At 40.7% G+C, this 18,255-nt stretch overlaps 1 protein-coding gene across 10 annotated transcripts in view; it reads left to right on the top strand.

The window, feature by feature from the left end:
* The window catches only part of ARHGEF11 (Rho guanine nucleotide exchange factor 11), a 399,339-nt gene extending 388,265 nt beyond the window's left edge, over window positions 1–11,074 (top strand). For 3 of the 10 annotated variants that reach the window (XM_056546639.1, XM_056546640.1, XM_056546638.1), the window contains 3 exons: window positions 8,600–8,874; window positions 9,883–10,063; window positions 10,241–11,065. In XM_056546639.1, coding sequence (XP_056402614.1) covers window positions 8,600–8,874; window positions 9,883–10,063; window positions 10,241–10,290 — 506 coding nt within the window. In that variant the 3' untranslated portion in view covers window positions 10,291–11,065. Of the gene's footprint in view, window positions 1–8,599; window positions 8,875–9,882; window positions 10,064–10,240 lie in introns of all 10 variants that reach the window. The other 7 variants (XM_056546648.1, XM_056546645.1, XM_056546647.1 and 4 more) reach the window with 5 other exon arrangements.
* The last annotated feature ends 7,181 nt before the right edge of the window (window positions 11,075–18,255 follow it).

Raw genomic sequence — 18,255 nt, 5'->3', positions numbered from 1 at the left:
CCACCACTCTCTGGGTACGATCCATGAGCCAGTGTTCAATCCAGTTACAAACTAAAATTTCCAAACCCAAAGACCTTAACTTACCTGTCAGACGTCTATGAGGGACAGTATCAAATGCTTTAGCAAAATCCAGAAACACTATATCCACAGCCATTCCTCTGTCAAGGCTTCTACTCACCTCTTCATAAAAGCAAATTAGATTGGTTTGACAACTTCTATCCTTAGTAAACTCATGCTGGTTATCACTTATAATACAATTATCCCCTATGTATTCCTGTATGTAATCCCTTATAAGTCCTTCAAACAATTTACCCACAATGCACGTTAGACTTACCGGTCTATAGTTTCCTGGGGAAGACCTAGAGCCCTTTTTGAAGATTGGCACCACATTCAGCTTGCGCCAGTCCCTTGGCACAATACCAGACACCAGAGAATCTCTAAATATCATGAACAGGGGTACAGATATTACTGAACATACCTCTCTAAGAACTCTTGGGTGCATTCCATCTGGCCCTGGAGATTTGCTTACATTTATATTACTTAACTTACCTTGTACCATCTCTACATTAAGCCAGTTCACTACATTACATGATGTTGCCAGCACTGACCTGTCCAATGTCAGCTCCTTTTTCCATAGTGTATACAGAACTAAAGAACCCATTCAGTAGCTCCGCCTTCTCTTGATCGCCCGTGACAACCTCCCCATTATCATTATTAAGGGGTCCTACATGCTCTGTCCTTGTTTTTTTTTTTGCATTTATATATCTAAACAAATATTTAGGATTAGTTTTGTTTTCTTTGGCCACCTGTCTCTTTTTTTGAATTTTTGCTGTTTTTATAAAATTTTTACAGATTTTATTAAGCTCTTTGTACTGTTTAAATGTTATAGCTGACCCATCAGATTTGAATTTTTTGAAGGCTATTTATTTGTTGTTTATTGCTCTTTTAACATCATTTGTCAGCCATGTAGGATTTAGTTTTAGTCGTTTATATTTGTTCCCCTTTGGTGTATATTTAGCTGTATAGTTATTTAGAGTTGATTTAAAGATGTCCCATTTACCTTCTGTATCAGTATTTGAGAACACCTCCCCCCAGTCTATGTCCTGTAGTGCAGCCCTCAGCCCAGGGAAGTTTGCCTTTTTAAAGTTATATGTTTTTGCCTTCCCCGCCTGTCTTTGTTTTCTACATTTTAAGTCAAAAGTAACTATATTGTGGTCGCTATTACCAAGGTTTTCCCTCACAGTTATATTACCAACCAGCTCTGCGTTGTTGGAAATGATCAGATCCAACAAGGCATCACTTCTTGTTGGGTCCTCCACAAACTGGCCCATAAAATTATCCTGCAATAAATTTAGGAATTGTCGCCCCTTTGTAGTTTTAGCCAACCCCGGACCCCAATCTATATCTGGATAGTTAAAATCTCCCATTATTACCACTGTACCTGCCCGGGCGGCCCTCTCTATTTGTTTATGAAGCCGAACTTCTATCTCTTCAGTGATATTAGGGGGTCTGTAGATTACACCAAGTATAATTTTTTCAGTATTTCCCTCCTTTTGTAATTCTACCCACAGCAATTCCACCTCCTCAGAATCATCACACACTATGGCATCGTTCACACTGACTTTCATACCACTTCTTACATACAGACAGACTCCACCACCTTTTCTGATAGTGTAGATAGAGAGGGGGGACTTATTAATGTACCTGGGGGTGAAGCGGAGGGAGGGGTTAGAATAGTTAATAAGTCCCCCCTTTCTATATACACTATCTTCCCCCTCTATGTTGTAGGTTCCCTCCCCCCAGTCCCTAGTTTAATCCCTTAAAGGGGTATTCCAGGCAAAAACTTTTTTTATATATGTCAACTGGCTCCAGAAAGTTAAACAGATTTGTAAATTACTTCTATAAAAAAATCTTAATCCTTTCAGTACTTATGAGCTTCTGAAGTTAAGGTTGTTCTTTTCTATCTAAGTCCTCTCTGATGACACCTGTTTTGGGAAACGCCCAGTTTAGAAGCAAATCCCCATAGCAAACCTCTTCTAAACTGGCCGTTTCCTGAGACAGGTGTCATCAGAGAGCACAACCTCAGAAAAAAACAACCTTAACTTCAGAAGCTCATAAGTACTGAAAGGATTAAGATTTTTTAATAGAAGTAATTTACAAAGTTTAACTTTCTGGAGCCAGTTGATATATATATATATAATTTTTTGCCTGGAATACCCCTTTAAGGACCAGGCCCATTTTGGCCTTAAGGACCAGACCAATTTTATGTTTGCGTTTTCGTTATTTCCTCCTCGCTTTCTAAAAATCATAACTTTTATATTTCCATCCACAGACGCATATAGGGGCTTGTTTTTTGCGTCACCAATTGTACTTTGTAATTACATCACTTATTTTACCGTAAAATGTACAGCGCAACCAAACAAATATTATTTATGAGGAAAAATTGAAAAGAAAACCGCAATTTAGGAAATTTTGGAAGGTTTTGTTTTCACTCTGTACACTTTCTGGTAAAAATTACATGTTTTCTTTATTCTTTGGGTCAATACGATGAAAATGATACCTATGGTGATATGGTTTTCTATAATTGTACCACTTAAAAAAAAAAAACTCAAACCATTTTAACAAAATTAGTATGTTTGAAATAGCCCTATTTTGACCACCTACAGTAGAGCTGGTAACCGACAGCGAAGTTGGCCCAGTTCTCCATGAACTCAAACCCCTCCTTCCTACACAGCTTCTGAGCCACTTGTTTACCTCCCTGACCTCCCGCTGCCTCTCTGGTGTGGCTAGTGGTACAGGTAATATTTCAGAAAATATTACCTTGGAGGTCATTGCCTTAAGCTTGCGGCCGAAGTCCCTGAAATAATTTTTAATGACACTCCACCTACCTCTTACTTTGTCATTGGTGCCAAAATGTACCATGACCGCTAGGTCCTCTCCAGCCCCACCCAGCAACCTGTAAACCCGATCCGCAATGTGCCAAACTCGAGCACCAGGAATACAACACACTGTTCGTTGATCCCGGTCTTTGTGACAGATCGCCCTGTCTGTCCCACTAATAATTGAGTCCCCCACTACCAGTACCTGTCTGGCCTGCCATTCACTCCTCCCTCCCGCCTTACTGGAGCAGTCACCCCCCTGGCGGTCAGAGGCAGAGTCTTGCTGCAGTACTGCTAGCTCTGAAATGGCATCCCCATCATCTGCGAACCGAGCAAACTTGTTGAGGTTTGACAGTTCGGGACTAGCCTCCCTGACACTTTTCCCTCTACCCTGTTTTCTAACTGTAACCCAGCTAGCTGCCTGACTGTCCTGCACCTCCATCCCACTATCCTCCCCCACCTGTACCCCAGAGAGTACTTGCTCAGTAAGCAGGAGACTCCTTTCCAAGTTGTCTATGCATCTCAGTGTGTCCAGATGCTCCTCTAGATCCGGATCTAGGATCTGGGCTTACGAATGAACAACTCACACTCATCCTGCACAACAATGATCACCCTCAAACTGCTGTTCAAGGATTGCATACATTGAACAGGATGTACACCGGACTGCATGTTCCAACATGGAGGCCACCTAGTTATGGGGATTTCACAGATTAACCGCCAACAACAGACAGTAAATATTACAAATGAATTCTCTGTAGACCTTGTGAGTTAGTCTCTATAGTGTAAGTAAAGTGACACTCACAGCGATCTCAAACTCCTGCTTTCAAACTCCTGCTTTCAAACTCTCTTGCGATGCCTCTCTTACCAAAGCCCTCTCGGACTGAGCATGCTCAGAGTCCCAAACTAAGATTTAAGCACCTGTGTATGACCAATCTACCCCTCCCCCTAGAGGTAAATAATGTGCAACTTTAAGTACTTACACAAATCACTCCAGCTTCACAAATTCTCCGCACAGCAGCACAATTCACTCCGTATAGCAGATATCTCTGTTTTCTAACTCTCTTGCAATGCCTCTCTTACCAAAGCCCTCTCAGACTGAGCACAGATTGAGTCCCCCCCCCCCCCTTCATTTTAGGCAGGGCATATAGCATAGTATCCTTCTCCTTATCCTTCTCCTTATCCCAGCACTTTTTTGTGGTACATTATTTATTTTGTATCATTTTTTCTTTTTCAAGTAAAAGTTAAGTTTTACTATATCAAAAACCTAATCTGGGATTTTCTACATAGATTTGCAATGCACAATGATAAGAAAAGGTTTTATTAACTGCGCCTTTTTGTGAAAAGTGCAAAAAAGGCTCAAAGCCACTGAAAAGTCTCTAAAACTGCACCAGTCCAGACTTAGCTTATATTTTTGGTGTATGTGAAGAAAGAAATTTCAGAAAATGTGTACCTGCACAAAATTTATCAAATGCTCTGTGACCATTTAATAAATTGGTGCTACTACACATTACCAGCACAAAAAAAAAAGTGTAAAAAAAAATGCTTCACTTACACCTACAATGATAAATGCGGGCCAGTGTCTTAGGCTATAAAGCGTGATGTTACATTTTTGTTTCCAAAATGTTATCATACTATATGGTGCACCTGGCAGCCTCTATATTACTATTGTATTTTCTCAACCTGGTAAATAGGGGTACAGCTTTATGCCCTCAAGGTGGGTATTTTTTGGTATATTTGAAGAACCATTTATGGACATTTATCAACGGGTTTAGTCAGGTTTTCTTTACTATAATTGTCGCAAAATTGTCGCAACTGCGACTACGTGATTTTTCGTGCAACATTTTGACTGGAAAGCGAGAAAAGCAAGTTTTCCTAAAATTAACTATGTAGTAATAATTTAAAAATGCACTACGGGTAGTCAGGTATTTATTAACTGCGACAGTCGCAACTGCGCAAAAAAAGTCGCAACAGCGTTAAAAAATTGACTACATTTACTCCAGCTCAAACATGGAGCAGAAAAAGCTACTACCAAAGTAAAAAAGGAAAAATTACTTACGTGAAAGAAAATTATCAACAGGCTGAAACCAGTTGATAAATACGTCGCACATAAGCAAAAAAAAAGTAAGGAAAAAATTACTAAAAAAAAGAATACATAAGCGAACATTAATAAATGTCCCTCATTGAGGCTACTTTTACAAAGGCCAGGTCAGCTGCTGATTTTTTCTGCTGCATCAGCTGAAGATTACTGTGGATGTGTTGTGGAAGAGAATTTCGGAAAAACTTATTTACAGGTTGCAGATAAAATTGGTTTAGAATCTGCACCGAAAATGACCTCCAGTGCCAATTTCTGTGTTGTGGATACATTGTGGCTTTTGTCAAATTCCACAATAAATCCACAGTGTTGTAGATTTGAAATACCGGAAATGTCTCTAAAAGACCACCTCTTTGAGAAGACCCCGTTTTCCAGACCAGGCTTTTCTGTGACTGTTTTTATTCCCACCATTTGAAGACCATTTTTGTGCATTTATATTTTTTTGTTTTATTTACATATCCACACCAAAATTCACATGATTTGGTATGGATTTATGCCTGTGGATTTACTTGTGGTTTCTCTATGAATTAGTAGCAGAAAAAAATGCAGTTTAACTGTCCTGTATGAAAATAACCTAAGTGCTGGGCAGCAAGGGTTGTGTTGAACCATGGCCATCCACCTCCCTTACACAATTTTCTTATAAAAAGTACTCCGCTGTAAACATCTTATCCCCTATCCTCCACTGGGGACCCCCGTGGCCTCCGAAAAAGGAAAGCTTGCAGCTTCAGCGTTCGTGATGTCACGCCACTCCCCCTCCTTTCATGTATATGGGAGGGGGCATGGCGGCAAGTATATATTCATCACACCTCCTCCTATAGACTTGAATGGAGGGGGCGTGGCAGCCAGCATTGCCAGTCATCGGCCACAGAGTGGAGTTCACTCTGTGCATCGAATGACAGGGGTGCCGCAGCAGAGATCGCGCGGGCCCCTGCGATCTAACATCTTATCCCCTATCCTTTGGATAGGGGATAAGATGTTTACAAAGGATTACCCCTTTAAGTATATTCTGACCAGAAGCCAAGCAGAAATAGGTCTTCATTACTCTTAGAAGTAATGAATCACAATGAATATACATACAATGCATTCGGAAAGTCGAAAACAATTCAGGTTTTTCCCCATCGATCTGCACTCAATTCCCTATAATGAGAATGTGAAAACAGAAAACAAAACTTTAGAAATGTTAGAAATGTATTAAAACGGAAAAACTAAACTTTCTCATGGACATAAGTATTCAGACCATTTACTTGAACACTTAAAATTTAGCTATTTCATGATCGTCTTTGGGATGTTTCTATATCTAAATCACCTCTGGTAATTACAGTTGATTGGACATGATTTACAAGGGTCTCAGAAAAACCAAACCATGAGGGGGGTGGGGGGGTTGGGTAGAACTGCCGGTAGGATTATGTGGAGGCACAGATCTGGAGAAGGGTACAATGCACAGTGGCCTCCATTATTTTTAAATGGAAGAAGTTTGAAGCAACCAACAACCAAGACTCTCCCTAGAGGAATTGGAGGGGGAAGGGACTCTGCAAGAGAGGTCACCAAGAACCCAATGATTGGTCTGATTGAGCTAAAGAGATCCTGTGTACAGATAGGAGAGACAATAAAGTCAACCATCACTGCAGCACTCTGCCATTAAGCCCACATAGGTAGAGTGGTCAGAAAGAAGCCTCGCCTCAGAAAAAAAACCACATTAAAGTTTTCAAAAAAACAAAAAAAGGACTGTGAGAAAGTAGATTCTCTGGCCTGATTAAACCAAGATTGAACAAGATTAGCCTCAATTCTAAGCATTATGTCTGAAGGAAACCAGACACTGCTCCTCGTCTGCCCAATACCATCCCTTCAGTAAAGCATGGAGGTGTGGTTACTGCACATTTTTCAGTACATGAAGACTGGTCAAGGTTGAGGAAAAGCTGGACCACAGACTGGGCAGAAGGTTCCCCTTCCAACAAGACAACACAGGAGTGGCTTAGGAACAACTTTGTGAATGTCCTTGAGTGGCCAAGCCAGAGCCCTGACTTGAACCCATTGGAGTATCTGCATAAAAGAATGGCAGAACATCTCCTAACCCATTCTGTTTTCACTTTGTCATTTAGTGGTATTGAGTGCATAATAATGGAGGAAATATGAATTCATTTTCTTATTTAGTCCGCAACATAACCAAAAGTAAAAAAAAGTAGAAGGGTCAGAGAACTTTCCGAAGGCATTGTATTTAGTATTCATCTTTATACAGTATCCTACATGATCTTAATATTTTTCTTCAGCAGTACGTAGTATTTTAAGGATATATTCACACCATGTTTTTGCAATACGGCAGACGGATCAGGCGGGAGAATTTGAAAATCACCTGTGACTCCAGTCAGCTCATTTGTGAACCACATCAGGTTTTTTACCGGACTAAAAACCATGACAAACCAAAAATGAGCCAATCGGAGTCACTATCTGACTTCATCTGGCTCATTCACATGAAAGGGATGTAGTGGGAATATGGCACAGTTTTTAAAGTCTACCGCCGGATCTGGCTGCCGTATTGCAAAAACTTAATTTGAATGCACCCTTAGAGATGCGTATTCTGCTCTTGTGGGTGGGATCATGTATAGTTTTGTTTGTAAGGACAGGGTAAAAGTGTCAGGAGATCACTGGGCTCATCTTGGAGGGCAGAAGGTGGAAATAGCATGAAAATGGTATAGCACAGAGTATTTAAAGTATATCATGAAGCTAGTGTCTATTTTGCAAGCCTGCATATAAAAAGTTTCATGACAAATCAGCAATAGGTAAATTGATTTTTCTCATGAGATTTTTTTTTTTCTTTTTTTTAACGGTTGATGAAAAAATGTATGTCAGCCCTTTTATGAAGGACGGGGTCACAGGACTATGATATTCATATGTCTTGTCTTATATCTGATCCATGAAGGCAACAAACGTATTGTAAGGCAGCAATCTCATTACCACGTTGTCCACATGCCATTAAATAAAGTCCTATGTGTCTCCTCGGGAATAGATTTTGGTAACAATGATTACGGAGAAGGATTGAGAGTTCCTTCAGGAATCTTTATTATTCCCTATCTACATGGGAAGATTGCTCATAAAACCTGATGTGTTGATAAAGTCTTAATGTCTATGAATTGTCCTATTTTCCGTCTAAACATAAGTCATCCCACCTTCATTGTGTTCTGAATATTGTGATATGTTATAGATGAGGTCTCTTTGGAGATGTTACTCAAACATTGTCATTTAAGTCCAAAATATTTGATCTTCACCAATGTGGTTATCTGTCAAGGGTGATGCCTTGTAACATTTTGCTTATTAATATAGCTAATTTTTTATTAACTGTTTTCCATATCCCTCTTAAGGTCTTTTATTGGGACCGCTTAACCCCATGTTTTCTCTATATTAATATCTCTGAATGCACAGTTCACACCAGTCTAATCCATTGAGTTTCCTCACAAAGGTTTACTAAGAGTGAAGATAAAGTCTCTTCTTTTAGTCCCTTACTTAGATATTAGTCTTTGCGGGTTGATGACTCCTCACCAGTGTAAATGGTGATTGCATAAACATTTTGATGGTTTTAGAATGATGATATACATTCTTCCATAAGTTTTTCTTTCTCTACTATATATATTAGGAAATCTATTTTATGTTGTCATGCCAACTTTACCGTCATTGTCTGACCCTGAAGAAGAGCCCCAGCCACCTTCAGAATTGAGTCAATATGGGGAACCAGAAGACAGCCCAACCGTACGCAAATTGGACAATATTGCGGAAAATGACAACCGACCAACACAAAGTATAGAGAATGAAGCATCTGGCTCTGATATGCCACATAATTTGGTTATTCAGGAAGTTGATACAATCTTTAAAACTATTGAGCAACTAACGGACAAATTACACAGGTTACAGGTGAGATGATGCCACCCTTGCCAAAGTTTTGATTGGTCTGAGTCTGGATGTTTAGATCCTCACCAACTGTTAGGTAAAGCTGGGAGAAGGGTGAGGGGTAAGTGCTTCTCTCCCTCAATCACTGTGCTCCCCATTAAGCTGCAGGAGACAAGCTCCATAGACTTGAAATGGAGCACATGTTCTGTAGTGAAACTGTAAAAGGGAGTGCTTTACTCCCCACACTTGCACACTCACTGCCTTTTTTCGTCTCTCTGCAGAAGATGGGCTACATTGTAGGTTTATGGAGCATGTTTCCTGCAGCGAGATGGGGAGAGCGTTGCTCACCCGTGAACGTTTCTTAGCTGTGTCTAAGAATTGAACCCTGACAGTTCAAGTGACAGGGACACTTTAAGCATAATATTCACTTGGATGGAGACCATTGTATCCCATTTCCAAACTAAGACCTAGACTGGGCATGGCTTACTGGATTACATACAAATTTGCTGGTCTGACACACGAGTTTCTAAAGTTTACGCTATATTGAGGTTATTGAATAAAACCTACTTTAGGGTCTATTCACACGTACAGTATTCTGTGCAGATTTGATGCGCAGGATTTCAAACTGTATTCAGTTCACATGAAATCTGCAGCAGAAAACCCTGCGCATCAAATCTGCTCATCAGATCTGTGCAGAAAACTGTACGTGTGAATAGACCCTTAAGCAGATCCTTTTATATATTAAATGGCTGATGTGACCTTTGGTATATATGAACAAATCAGATGGCTGAAAACCATTAAGCCCTATGTATAGGATGTTTATGGTAATTCTCCCTTTAGGTCCATCTTGACCCAAGTTGCTATTGCTATCCTGGAAAAGCATTGTTCACTTAGTCTTCCTGCTGTTTCACATTTATGTCAAATAAACTTATGTTACCTCACCCAAGTGAATTTGGACAGGTTAGCCTCATTAATTATTTATACTGGCTATCTATTCAAGCCATAAGTGTAATACATGCTTTCTTTTATTAGGAGGTGGAGTCAGCACATCAGGAGCTCTTAAGATCTTTGAAGGATAAATCCACTGAAGACAATACTCAGGAGCCTGAATCAGTGCTTGAGAACATTCAACCGGAAGAACACCATGAGTCAACTGTTAATAGTTCGTTCTTCTTTGTGAAGAACAGCATTTCAGTGTCCCTCCATCGAGATAGTAAGTAGCACCTTCCCTTGTGGCCTCAACATAAGATTAGAAGCCATAGGTAAATGGATTAGAAAATGCCCCCAAGATGTGTGAAGGTGGTGGACTCTTCTTAAAGAAAAAAAGTTGATTTTTTTTAATCCTAAATTTTATTCTCTCCTTTTGACTTATTTTGTATTTTTCTTTTAGGCCTTACAGATACACGTGATGATGCTTTAAATCTTACCATGGGCCTTTAACCTTGTGCATAGACGCCAAAAAAAAAAATCACTAGGGTCTCTACCACTACTGTTCAACCTCTCATCTGTCCAGAATTGTATTTAAGAGGTCGGAAACATGGCATGAAGCTATACAAACATGGCTGCTGGCTAAGGATATGGGCACTTTACATTGAAGGTTATTACTAAACAGCCAGACTTGGACTGTGATTACAGGAAATTTTTAAAACTGATATGGAGGGAAAAATAGAAAGAAAGAAAAAAAAAGAAACACAAACTGGAATTGTTATTTTTGGAGGAAGAAAAAAAAAATGCAAAGCATGTTAGCTTAATAAATTAAATATAAATATATATATATAAATATATGTATAGTTATATACCTATTTAAAGAAAAAAGCAGAGACAAAAAAAATTACACGATCACGGATTGGTTTCTAACAAAATACGTGAGTTTTTGTTTTATCCCGGAAATGCGCATGCCTCCATATGAATGGATACGGCAGGAAGACCACTTGTGGACATTTGTGGGAAGACATTCTTTCTCGCCTGTGGTTGTCCTTCTACACTGAGGAGAGTCTGTTCTGTAAAAATGCACTATTTCCAAAAGATAGGAGAAGCCCAAGCATCTGCACACTGGGGGCCACCTCCCTTTTTTTTTTTTTTTTTTTTTTTGTATGTATAAATATGTATGTATGTGCATTTTTATTTTGTATATAGTTTTTCCCTTTGCCCTCTCTTCCATCTTGTAATAAAACAAGCTTTTTACCATTGGCATGTGTCATCAATGTGAAAGTTGTGTTATTAAACTTCAGCAAATAGTGGGAGTCCCAGCGATCAACTTACCAGAAAAATGGCGATTTTTTTATTTATTTATTTATATTTCTTGTAAATTTATTAAAAAGAAAAAAATTTAAATATTTGCAATGATATTAGGTAAAGCAACTATGGCAGTGATTACAGTCTCTAGTCTTCTTGGAGATGATGTCACAAGGTTTGCAGACCTGGATTTTGGTCAGGACCCTGGCTGAGTTACTCAAGGACTGTTACAGAGTTGTCCATAAGGCTATGTTCACACAGTAGAAATTTTGCATGCATGAATCCACAGAGCCCGTATAAAGGGACTTCATTCAATGCAAAAGTTACATTTTGCATGGAATCCGTGCAAATTATGTGCAAAATCCACATTTTACTCAGAAAAAAGCCCCAATGTCTTCAATGGCCTTCTACAACCAAATTCCTCAAAAATATAAGACATGACTTATATTTTTGTGGAATGCGGAATTTAAGCTGTGGAACGTCCGCAGCAAAAATTCTGCTGTGTGAATAGGACTGTGGCAGCCCATTGAGGTGAATTGGCTTTGAAAAACATGCAGAATTTCCATGCAGATTTCAATTCGGAAATACATGCGGAAATACTGGCTGTGTGTTTAGGGCCATTATCTTGTTAGAAGGTGAACCTTCTGCCCAGTATGAGGCTAGATCAGGTTTTGATTAAAGGGGTACTGCAGAGGAAAAAAAGTCTTCAACTGGTGTCAGAAAATTATACAGATTTGTAAATTGCTTTACTGTATGCTCATGAGTAGGTTGAGTAGTTCTTTCCAGTCTGACCACAGTGCTCTCTGCTGCCACCTATGTCCGTGTCAGGAACTGTCAAGAGCAGAATAGGTTTGCTATGGGGTTTAGCTCATGCTCCAGATATTTCCTGATACGGACAGAGGTGTCAGCAGTGAGCACTTTTGTCAGACTGAAAATAACTACACAACTTTCTCTGTAGTATACAGCAGCTGATAAGTACTAGAAGGCTTAGATTTTTAAATTGAAGTTATTAACAAATTTGTATAATTTTTTGGCACCAGTTTCTTTGAAAAAAATGTTTTTCCTCTGGAGTATCCCTTTAAGAATACTTTTGTACTGTAATCTTCTCCAGATGTCTGCTCGTGGCTTGGATTTTGCTCTATGCATTGTCATCTGTGAAATCTTCCAAATCATGTCCAATCAACTAAATTGAACCTCTTCAGGACACAGGGCGTATGGATACACCCTGCATTCCGAGTCCTTAAGGACTGAGGGCGTATCCATATGCCCGTGGGAAATCCGGTCCCCACCGCTAGCCGGTTGGGGGCCGGAGCCGGATGCCAGCTGAAATCGTTCAGCAGGCATCGTGGCATATCGCCCAGGGGGGTCATTATGTCCCCCCATGTCGGCGATGGCCGCAGATCGCTGGACAATTCAGTCCAGTGATCTGCAGCGATTCTGGGTCAATTGGGTCTCCAGTGACCAGCCATAGCCAGCAGGGGTGAGGTGGCACTGGTGCCACCTCACGATCGCCCTGATTCCTCGGCCGGTTTGCCGGCCGACCAATCAGGGCACCTGCTGCGGGTGTCACTCCCACAACCCGCTCTTCCGGAGGACTTCAGCGGGTGCGGGAAGTTGACCCTGATCCCCGGCATTCCCTGTTGGGATCGGGGCCCCAGGAGCGGCGGTGACGACGAGGGACTGACCTGTGTGCGGCGGCGTGGAGCAGCAGTTGGAGGTGATTGACAGCCTCCTGCTGTTGCTTAGCAACAGCTCCCAGCATGCAAAAAGGGCATGCTGGGAGCTGTAGTTATGCAACAGCATGAGGCATGCTGGGACTTATAGTTTTCTATGGAAAAGTGTACCTTCAGCTGTTGTATAACTACAACCCCCAGCTTGCACAAACAGCTAAAGTGCATGCTGGGAGTTGTAGTGGTGCATCTGCTGGTTGCATAACTACCAGCATGCCCGTTGGCGGTCGGTGACTGCTGAGAGTTGTAGTTTTGAAACAGCTGAAGGCGCACTGGTTGTGAAACTCAGTTTTTTTTTTTTACCTAACTCAGTGTTTCACGACCGGTGTGCCTCCAGCTGTTGCAAACTACAACTCTCAGCAGTCACCGTACACCATGCACCGTACATGCTGGGAGCTGTAGTTTTGCAACAGCTGGAGGCACACTGGTTGTGAAACACTGAGTTAGGTCACAAACTCAGTGATACATAACCAGTGTGCCTACAGCTGTTGCAAAACAAACTCTCAGCATGTACAGTCTGTCAGCGCATGCTGGGAGTTGTAGTTTTGCAACAGCTGGATGTCCCCCCCCCCCCCAATGTGAACGTACAGGGTACACTCACATGGGCGGAGGTTTACAGTAAGTATCTGGCTGCAAGTTTGAGCTGCGGCCAATTTTCTGCCGCAGCTCAAACTGCCAGCGAGAAACTACTGTGAACCCCCGCCCGTGCGACTGTACCCTAAAAACACTACACTACACTAACAAAAAATAAAATAAAAAGTAAAAAACACTACATATACACACACAGCCACCCTCCCCTCCCCAATAAAAATGAAAGCGTCTGGTACGCCACTGTTACCAAAACGGAGCCTCCAGCTGTTGCAAAACAACAACTCCCAGTATTGTCAGACAGCCGTTGACTGTCCAGGCATGCTGGGAGTTTTGCAACAGCTGGAGGCACCCTGTTTGGGAATCACTGGCGTAGAATTCCCCTATGTCCACCCCTATGCAAGTCCCTAATTTAGGCCTCAAATGCGCATGGCGCTCGCACTTTGGAGCCTTGTCGTATTTCAAGGCAACAGTTTAGGGTCACATATGGGGTATCGCCGTACTCGGGAGAAATTGTGTTACAAATTTTGGGGGGTATTTTCTGCTTTTACCATTTTTAAAATGTAAAATTTTTGGGAAAACAAGCATTTTAGGTAAAAAAAAAATAATAATTTTTACATATGCAAAAGTCGTGAAACACCTGTGGGGTATAAAAGTTCACTTAACCCCTTGTTACGTTCCCCGAGGGGTCTAGTTTCCAAAATGGTATGTCATATGGGTTTTTTTTTTTGCTATCCTGGCACCATAGGGGCTTCCTAAATGTGGCATGCCCCCAGAGCAAAATTTGCTTCCAAAAAGCCAAATGTGACTACTCCTCTTCTGAGACCTGTAGTGCGCCAGCAGAGCACTTTTCACCCCCATATGGGGTGTTTTCTGAATCGGGAGAAATTGGGCCTAAAATTTTGAGGGGTATTTTCTGCTATTACACTTTTTAAAATTGTAACATTTTTGGGAAAACAAGCATTTTAGGAAAAAATTATTAATTTTTTTTACATTTGCAAAAGTCATGAAACACCTGTGGGGTATAAGGGCTCACTTTATCCCATGTTACATTCCCCGAGGGGTCTAGTTTCCAAAATGGTATGCCATGTGTTTTTTTTTTTTTTTTTGCTGTTCTGGCACCATAGGGGCTTCCAAAATGCAACATGCCCCCCAAAAACCATTTCAGAAAAACGTACTCTCCAAAATCCCCTTGTCGCTCCTTCCCTTCTGAGCCCTCTACTGCGCCCGCCGAACACTTTACATAGACATATGAGGTATGTGCTTACTCATGAGAAATTGGGCTACAAATACAAGTAAAAATTTTCTTCTTTTACCACTTGCAAAAATTCAAAAACTGGGTCTACAAGAACATGTGAGTGTAAAAAATGAAGATTTTGAATTTTCTCCTTCACTTTGCTGCTATTCCTGTGAAACACCTAAAGGGTTAAAACACTGACTGAATTTCATTTTGAATACTTTGGGGGTGTAGTTTTTATAATGGGGTAATTTATGGGGTATTTCTAATATGAAGACCCTTCAAATCCACTTCAAACCTGAACTGGTCCCTGAAAAATTTTGCGAAAAATTGGAAAATTGCTGCTGAACTTTGAAGCCCTCTGGTGTCTTCCAAAAGTAAAAACTTGTCAATTTTATGAAGCAAACATAAAGTAGACATATTGTATATGTGAACCCAAAAATTTTTTATTCGTAATATCCATTTTCCTTACAAGCAGAAAGCTTCAAAGTTAGAAAAATGCTAAATTTTCAAATTTTTCATTAAATTTACGGATTTTTCACAGAGAAAGGATGCAAGTTACCGCAAAAATTTTCCACTATGTTTAAGTAGAATATGTCACGAAAAAACAATCTCAGAATCAGAATGATAAATAAAAGCATTCCAGAGTTATTAATGTTTAAAGTGACAGTGGTCAGATGTGCAAAAAACGCTATGGTCCTTAAGGCCAAAATGGGCTTGGTCCTGAAGGGGTTAATGATAATCATTAACCTCCCAAGAAATTAACATATCTAGAATAAAATTGACATCCCAAGTGGAATTATATTTAGGTAAAGGAGGTCAACGGAAACAAATGCCTTTAAGTAATTGGCAAACTAAAGGATGTCTACCAACGGGAATGGAATCTATAGGAAAATGTCTGGAAGAAATCGCACGAGATTAATAGTTCTATAGGCTTTACCATTGTCATAGGATGTAGAAAGGAAATTTAAGATGTGAGATATAGGTGCTTGTAAGGGATCCAAATCCCATTGATCGCACCAATGAATCCAAAGTCTCCAGGCCGGTCGGTAAGCTGATCTGGTACCCGGGGCCCAGGCATCAGAAAGGATGTCTTGAGTGGATTTAGAAAATTGAAGTTCAGATCTTGTCGACCTGAGATCAACCAAGCGACCAGACGTAATTGGTCGGATAGAATTAAAGGATGATAGTTCCCCTGAGGGGCCAGAAGAAGATTCGGAATGGTAGGAAGTCTATGAGGAGATGTAAAATTTAAGGAAACCAAGGTTGAGTTGTCCATAACGGAGTGATTAGAACCATCATGGATATCTGAATGGAAGTTTGGAAATGAACCCGCAGAATGAAATTGAAAGGAGGAAAGGCATATAGTATATTCCGAGGCCAAAATTGAAGGAAGGCGTCTACACCCAATGCCTCTGGATCTGGACGCCAGCTGAAGAAGAAAGGAAGTTGAGTGTTGAGACGAGAACCGTAAAGGTCTATATGTAGATTGATTGCTTGGAAGATTGGAGGATGAAGTCTCCAATTGCTGGAATCTGTCAGCGTGAGTATCAGTCCGCTATTGAGTTGGAAATTCCTGGAAGGTATTCCGCTTTTAGGACAATATTCTTGTCTAGACAGAAATGTCATAAATCTTTGACAAAATTGGCAAGAAGTTTTCGAGGTCGTACCTCCCAAATGATTGATGTATTGGACAGCTGATATGTGTCCATTCGAAGGAAGATACAACAATTTTGAAAAACTCTTTAAGGCGAAGAATCTCGCTAGTAATTCTAGGCAATTTATGTGAAGATATGCGAAGATGGGACTCCGATGAAGACCATTTCCCTCTGGTAGACGGGACCACAATGAGCCCCCCATCCGGATAGACTTGTGTCTGATTTTCTAACCATTTCTGGGTTCCGATTAAATATTGCTTTCCCGTTCCAGGATTCTATGTGAGCAAGCCACCAAAGAAGTTATTTTTTTGGCTTCTGAGGAGAGATGAACCTCGTCTGAATAACTGAGACCTTCCCTTTTAAATGGCGAATCTTCAAGCGTTGGAGAGCTCTGTAATGAAGAGGAGCAGGAAAAATTGCCTGAATGGAAGCTGAAAGGAGACCCACAATTCAAACTATTGTCCTCAAAGAGATTAGATCTTTGCAGAGAACTTGGCGGATCTCTTTCCAAATAGTTTTTAATCTTCTGGGAGGAAGGCTCAAAGTGGTGAAATGATTATTGATCATGAAGCCTAGGAATTCTAGTTCTTGAGATGGATCAAGAACTGATTTCTGTAATTGATAAGAAAGCCCAGATGAGTCGAGAGAGAGTGTCCAGTTCATGTGGAGCAAAAGTAGATCTTTTTTTTTTTTTTTTTTTTAGAGAATAATTTTTACTAAAGTTTTCTTGGTACAAACAAACCAGACCAGGGGGCCCGGAAAAACGAAAATAGTAGAAAACAAACAATCAATCGGGCAGACATCCCGAACAATGAGTAAACAAATCCATCCATCAGAGACAGTCCATTTTAAAGGTGTATAGTCCATGACCTGTGAAGAAAATAAACAAAGCAAGAGTCCAAAAAGACATCACATCACATAGTGTCAACTGAGTCTATATCAAACATTAGTCCCTGGTATCTTGACGTAGGGAGCGTTAGTGGAGGGACCCGCACTGTGTGGGACAGCAAAGGAAGGATGTAATGAAATGAGGTGAAGGGGGAGGGGTACTGAAGAGAACGAGGTAGTCCTCCATCAAGGGTGAAGTAGACTATGGTTATTGAAGGTGGCTATATCGGGAGGAGAGTCAGAGGGACCAAGTAGCTTCAAATCTATGGTAGGTTGAGTTCCCTAGGGATATAATTTTTTCATAGGAACATGTAAGATTAATGGAGGCTATGACATCTTTCACAGACGGTACATTAGAAGTTTTCCACCCCCTCGTCACCACAATTTTTACTGTAGCACACATGATACACAGGAGACCTCTACATCTATGAGGGAACTGTTCTACACCCATGAGAAGTAGTATTTGTTGAGGAGACCAATTGGTGTAATCAGGAATAATTTCACAAAACAGAGCTTTGCAGTCTGTCCATTAAGTTTGCAGGAGAGGACAGGAACATAGAATGTGAAGCAAGGATCCATGACCACCACACTTCCTCCAGCAACTACCCGATGCCGAGGGGAATATGCAAGCTATTTTATCGGGCGTGTAGTACTATCGTAAAGTCGTTTTCGCAAGTGCCTCAATGTGTGTGGTGCATTTTAAATATCTTAGCGACATTTCAAACTTTTCAAACCTTTTTTGCCTTTAGATACATGTATAAAGGAAATCGGGTCCCTGCGGAGGGGGGAATGAGAGGGAATCTACTAAGTGTCTAAGTTGGAGATATTTAAAGAAGTCAGAGTGTGGAAGTGCGTAGAGATCCCTTAGTTGAGAGAATGACATTAGAGAATTACCTTCCATCAGGTCACCTATCACTGATATCCCCTCAACAGTCCAATTTCTAAGGTCTGTGTTAGGGGGCAAAGCTTGTACAAAGGTAAAGGGTAGTGCTTGCTTGAGCTGAGAGACAGTGGAATTAGCCATTTTGTGGAAGTCAATCCCGGCAATTAAAGATGTGGAAACTATAGG

The sequence above is a fragment of the Hyla sarda genome, chromosome 11 (assembly GCF_029499605.1).
Source record: "Hyla sarda isolate aHylSar1 chromosome 11, aHylSar1.hap1, whole genome shotgun sequence".
In the NCBI taxonomy this organism is placed as follows: domain Eukaryota; kingdom Metazoa; phylum Chordata; class Amphibia; order Anura; family Hylidae; genus Hyla; species Hyla sarda.
The sequence above is the reverse complement of the archived record's forward strand: the minus strand, read 5'-3'. Positions and strand labels throughout refer to the sequence as shown.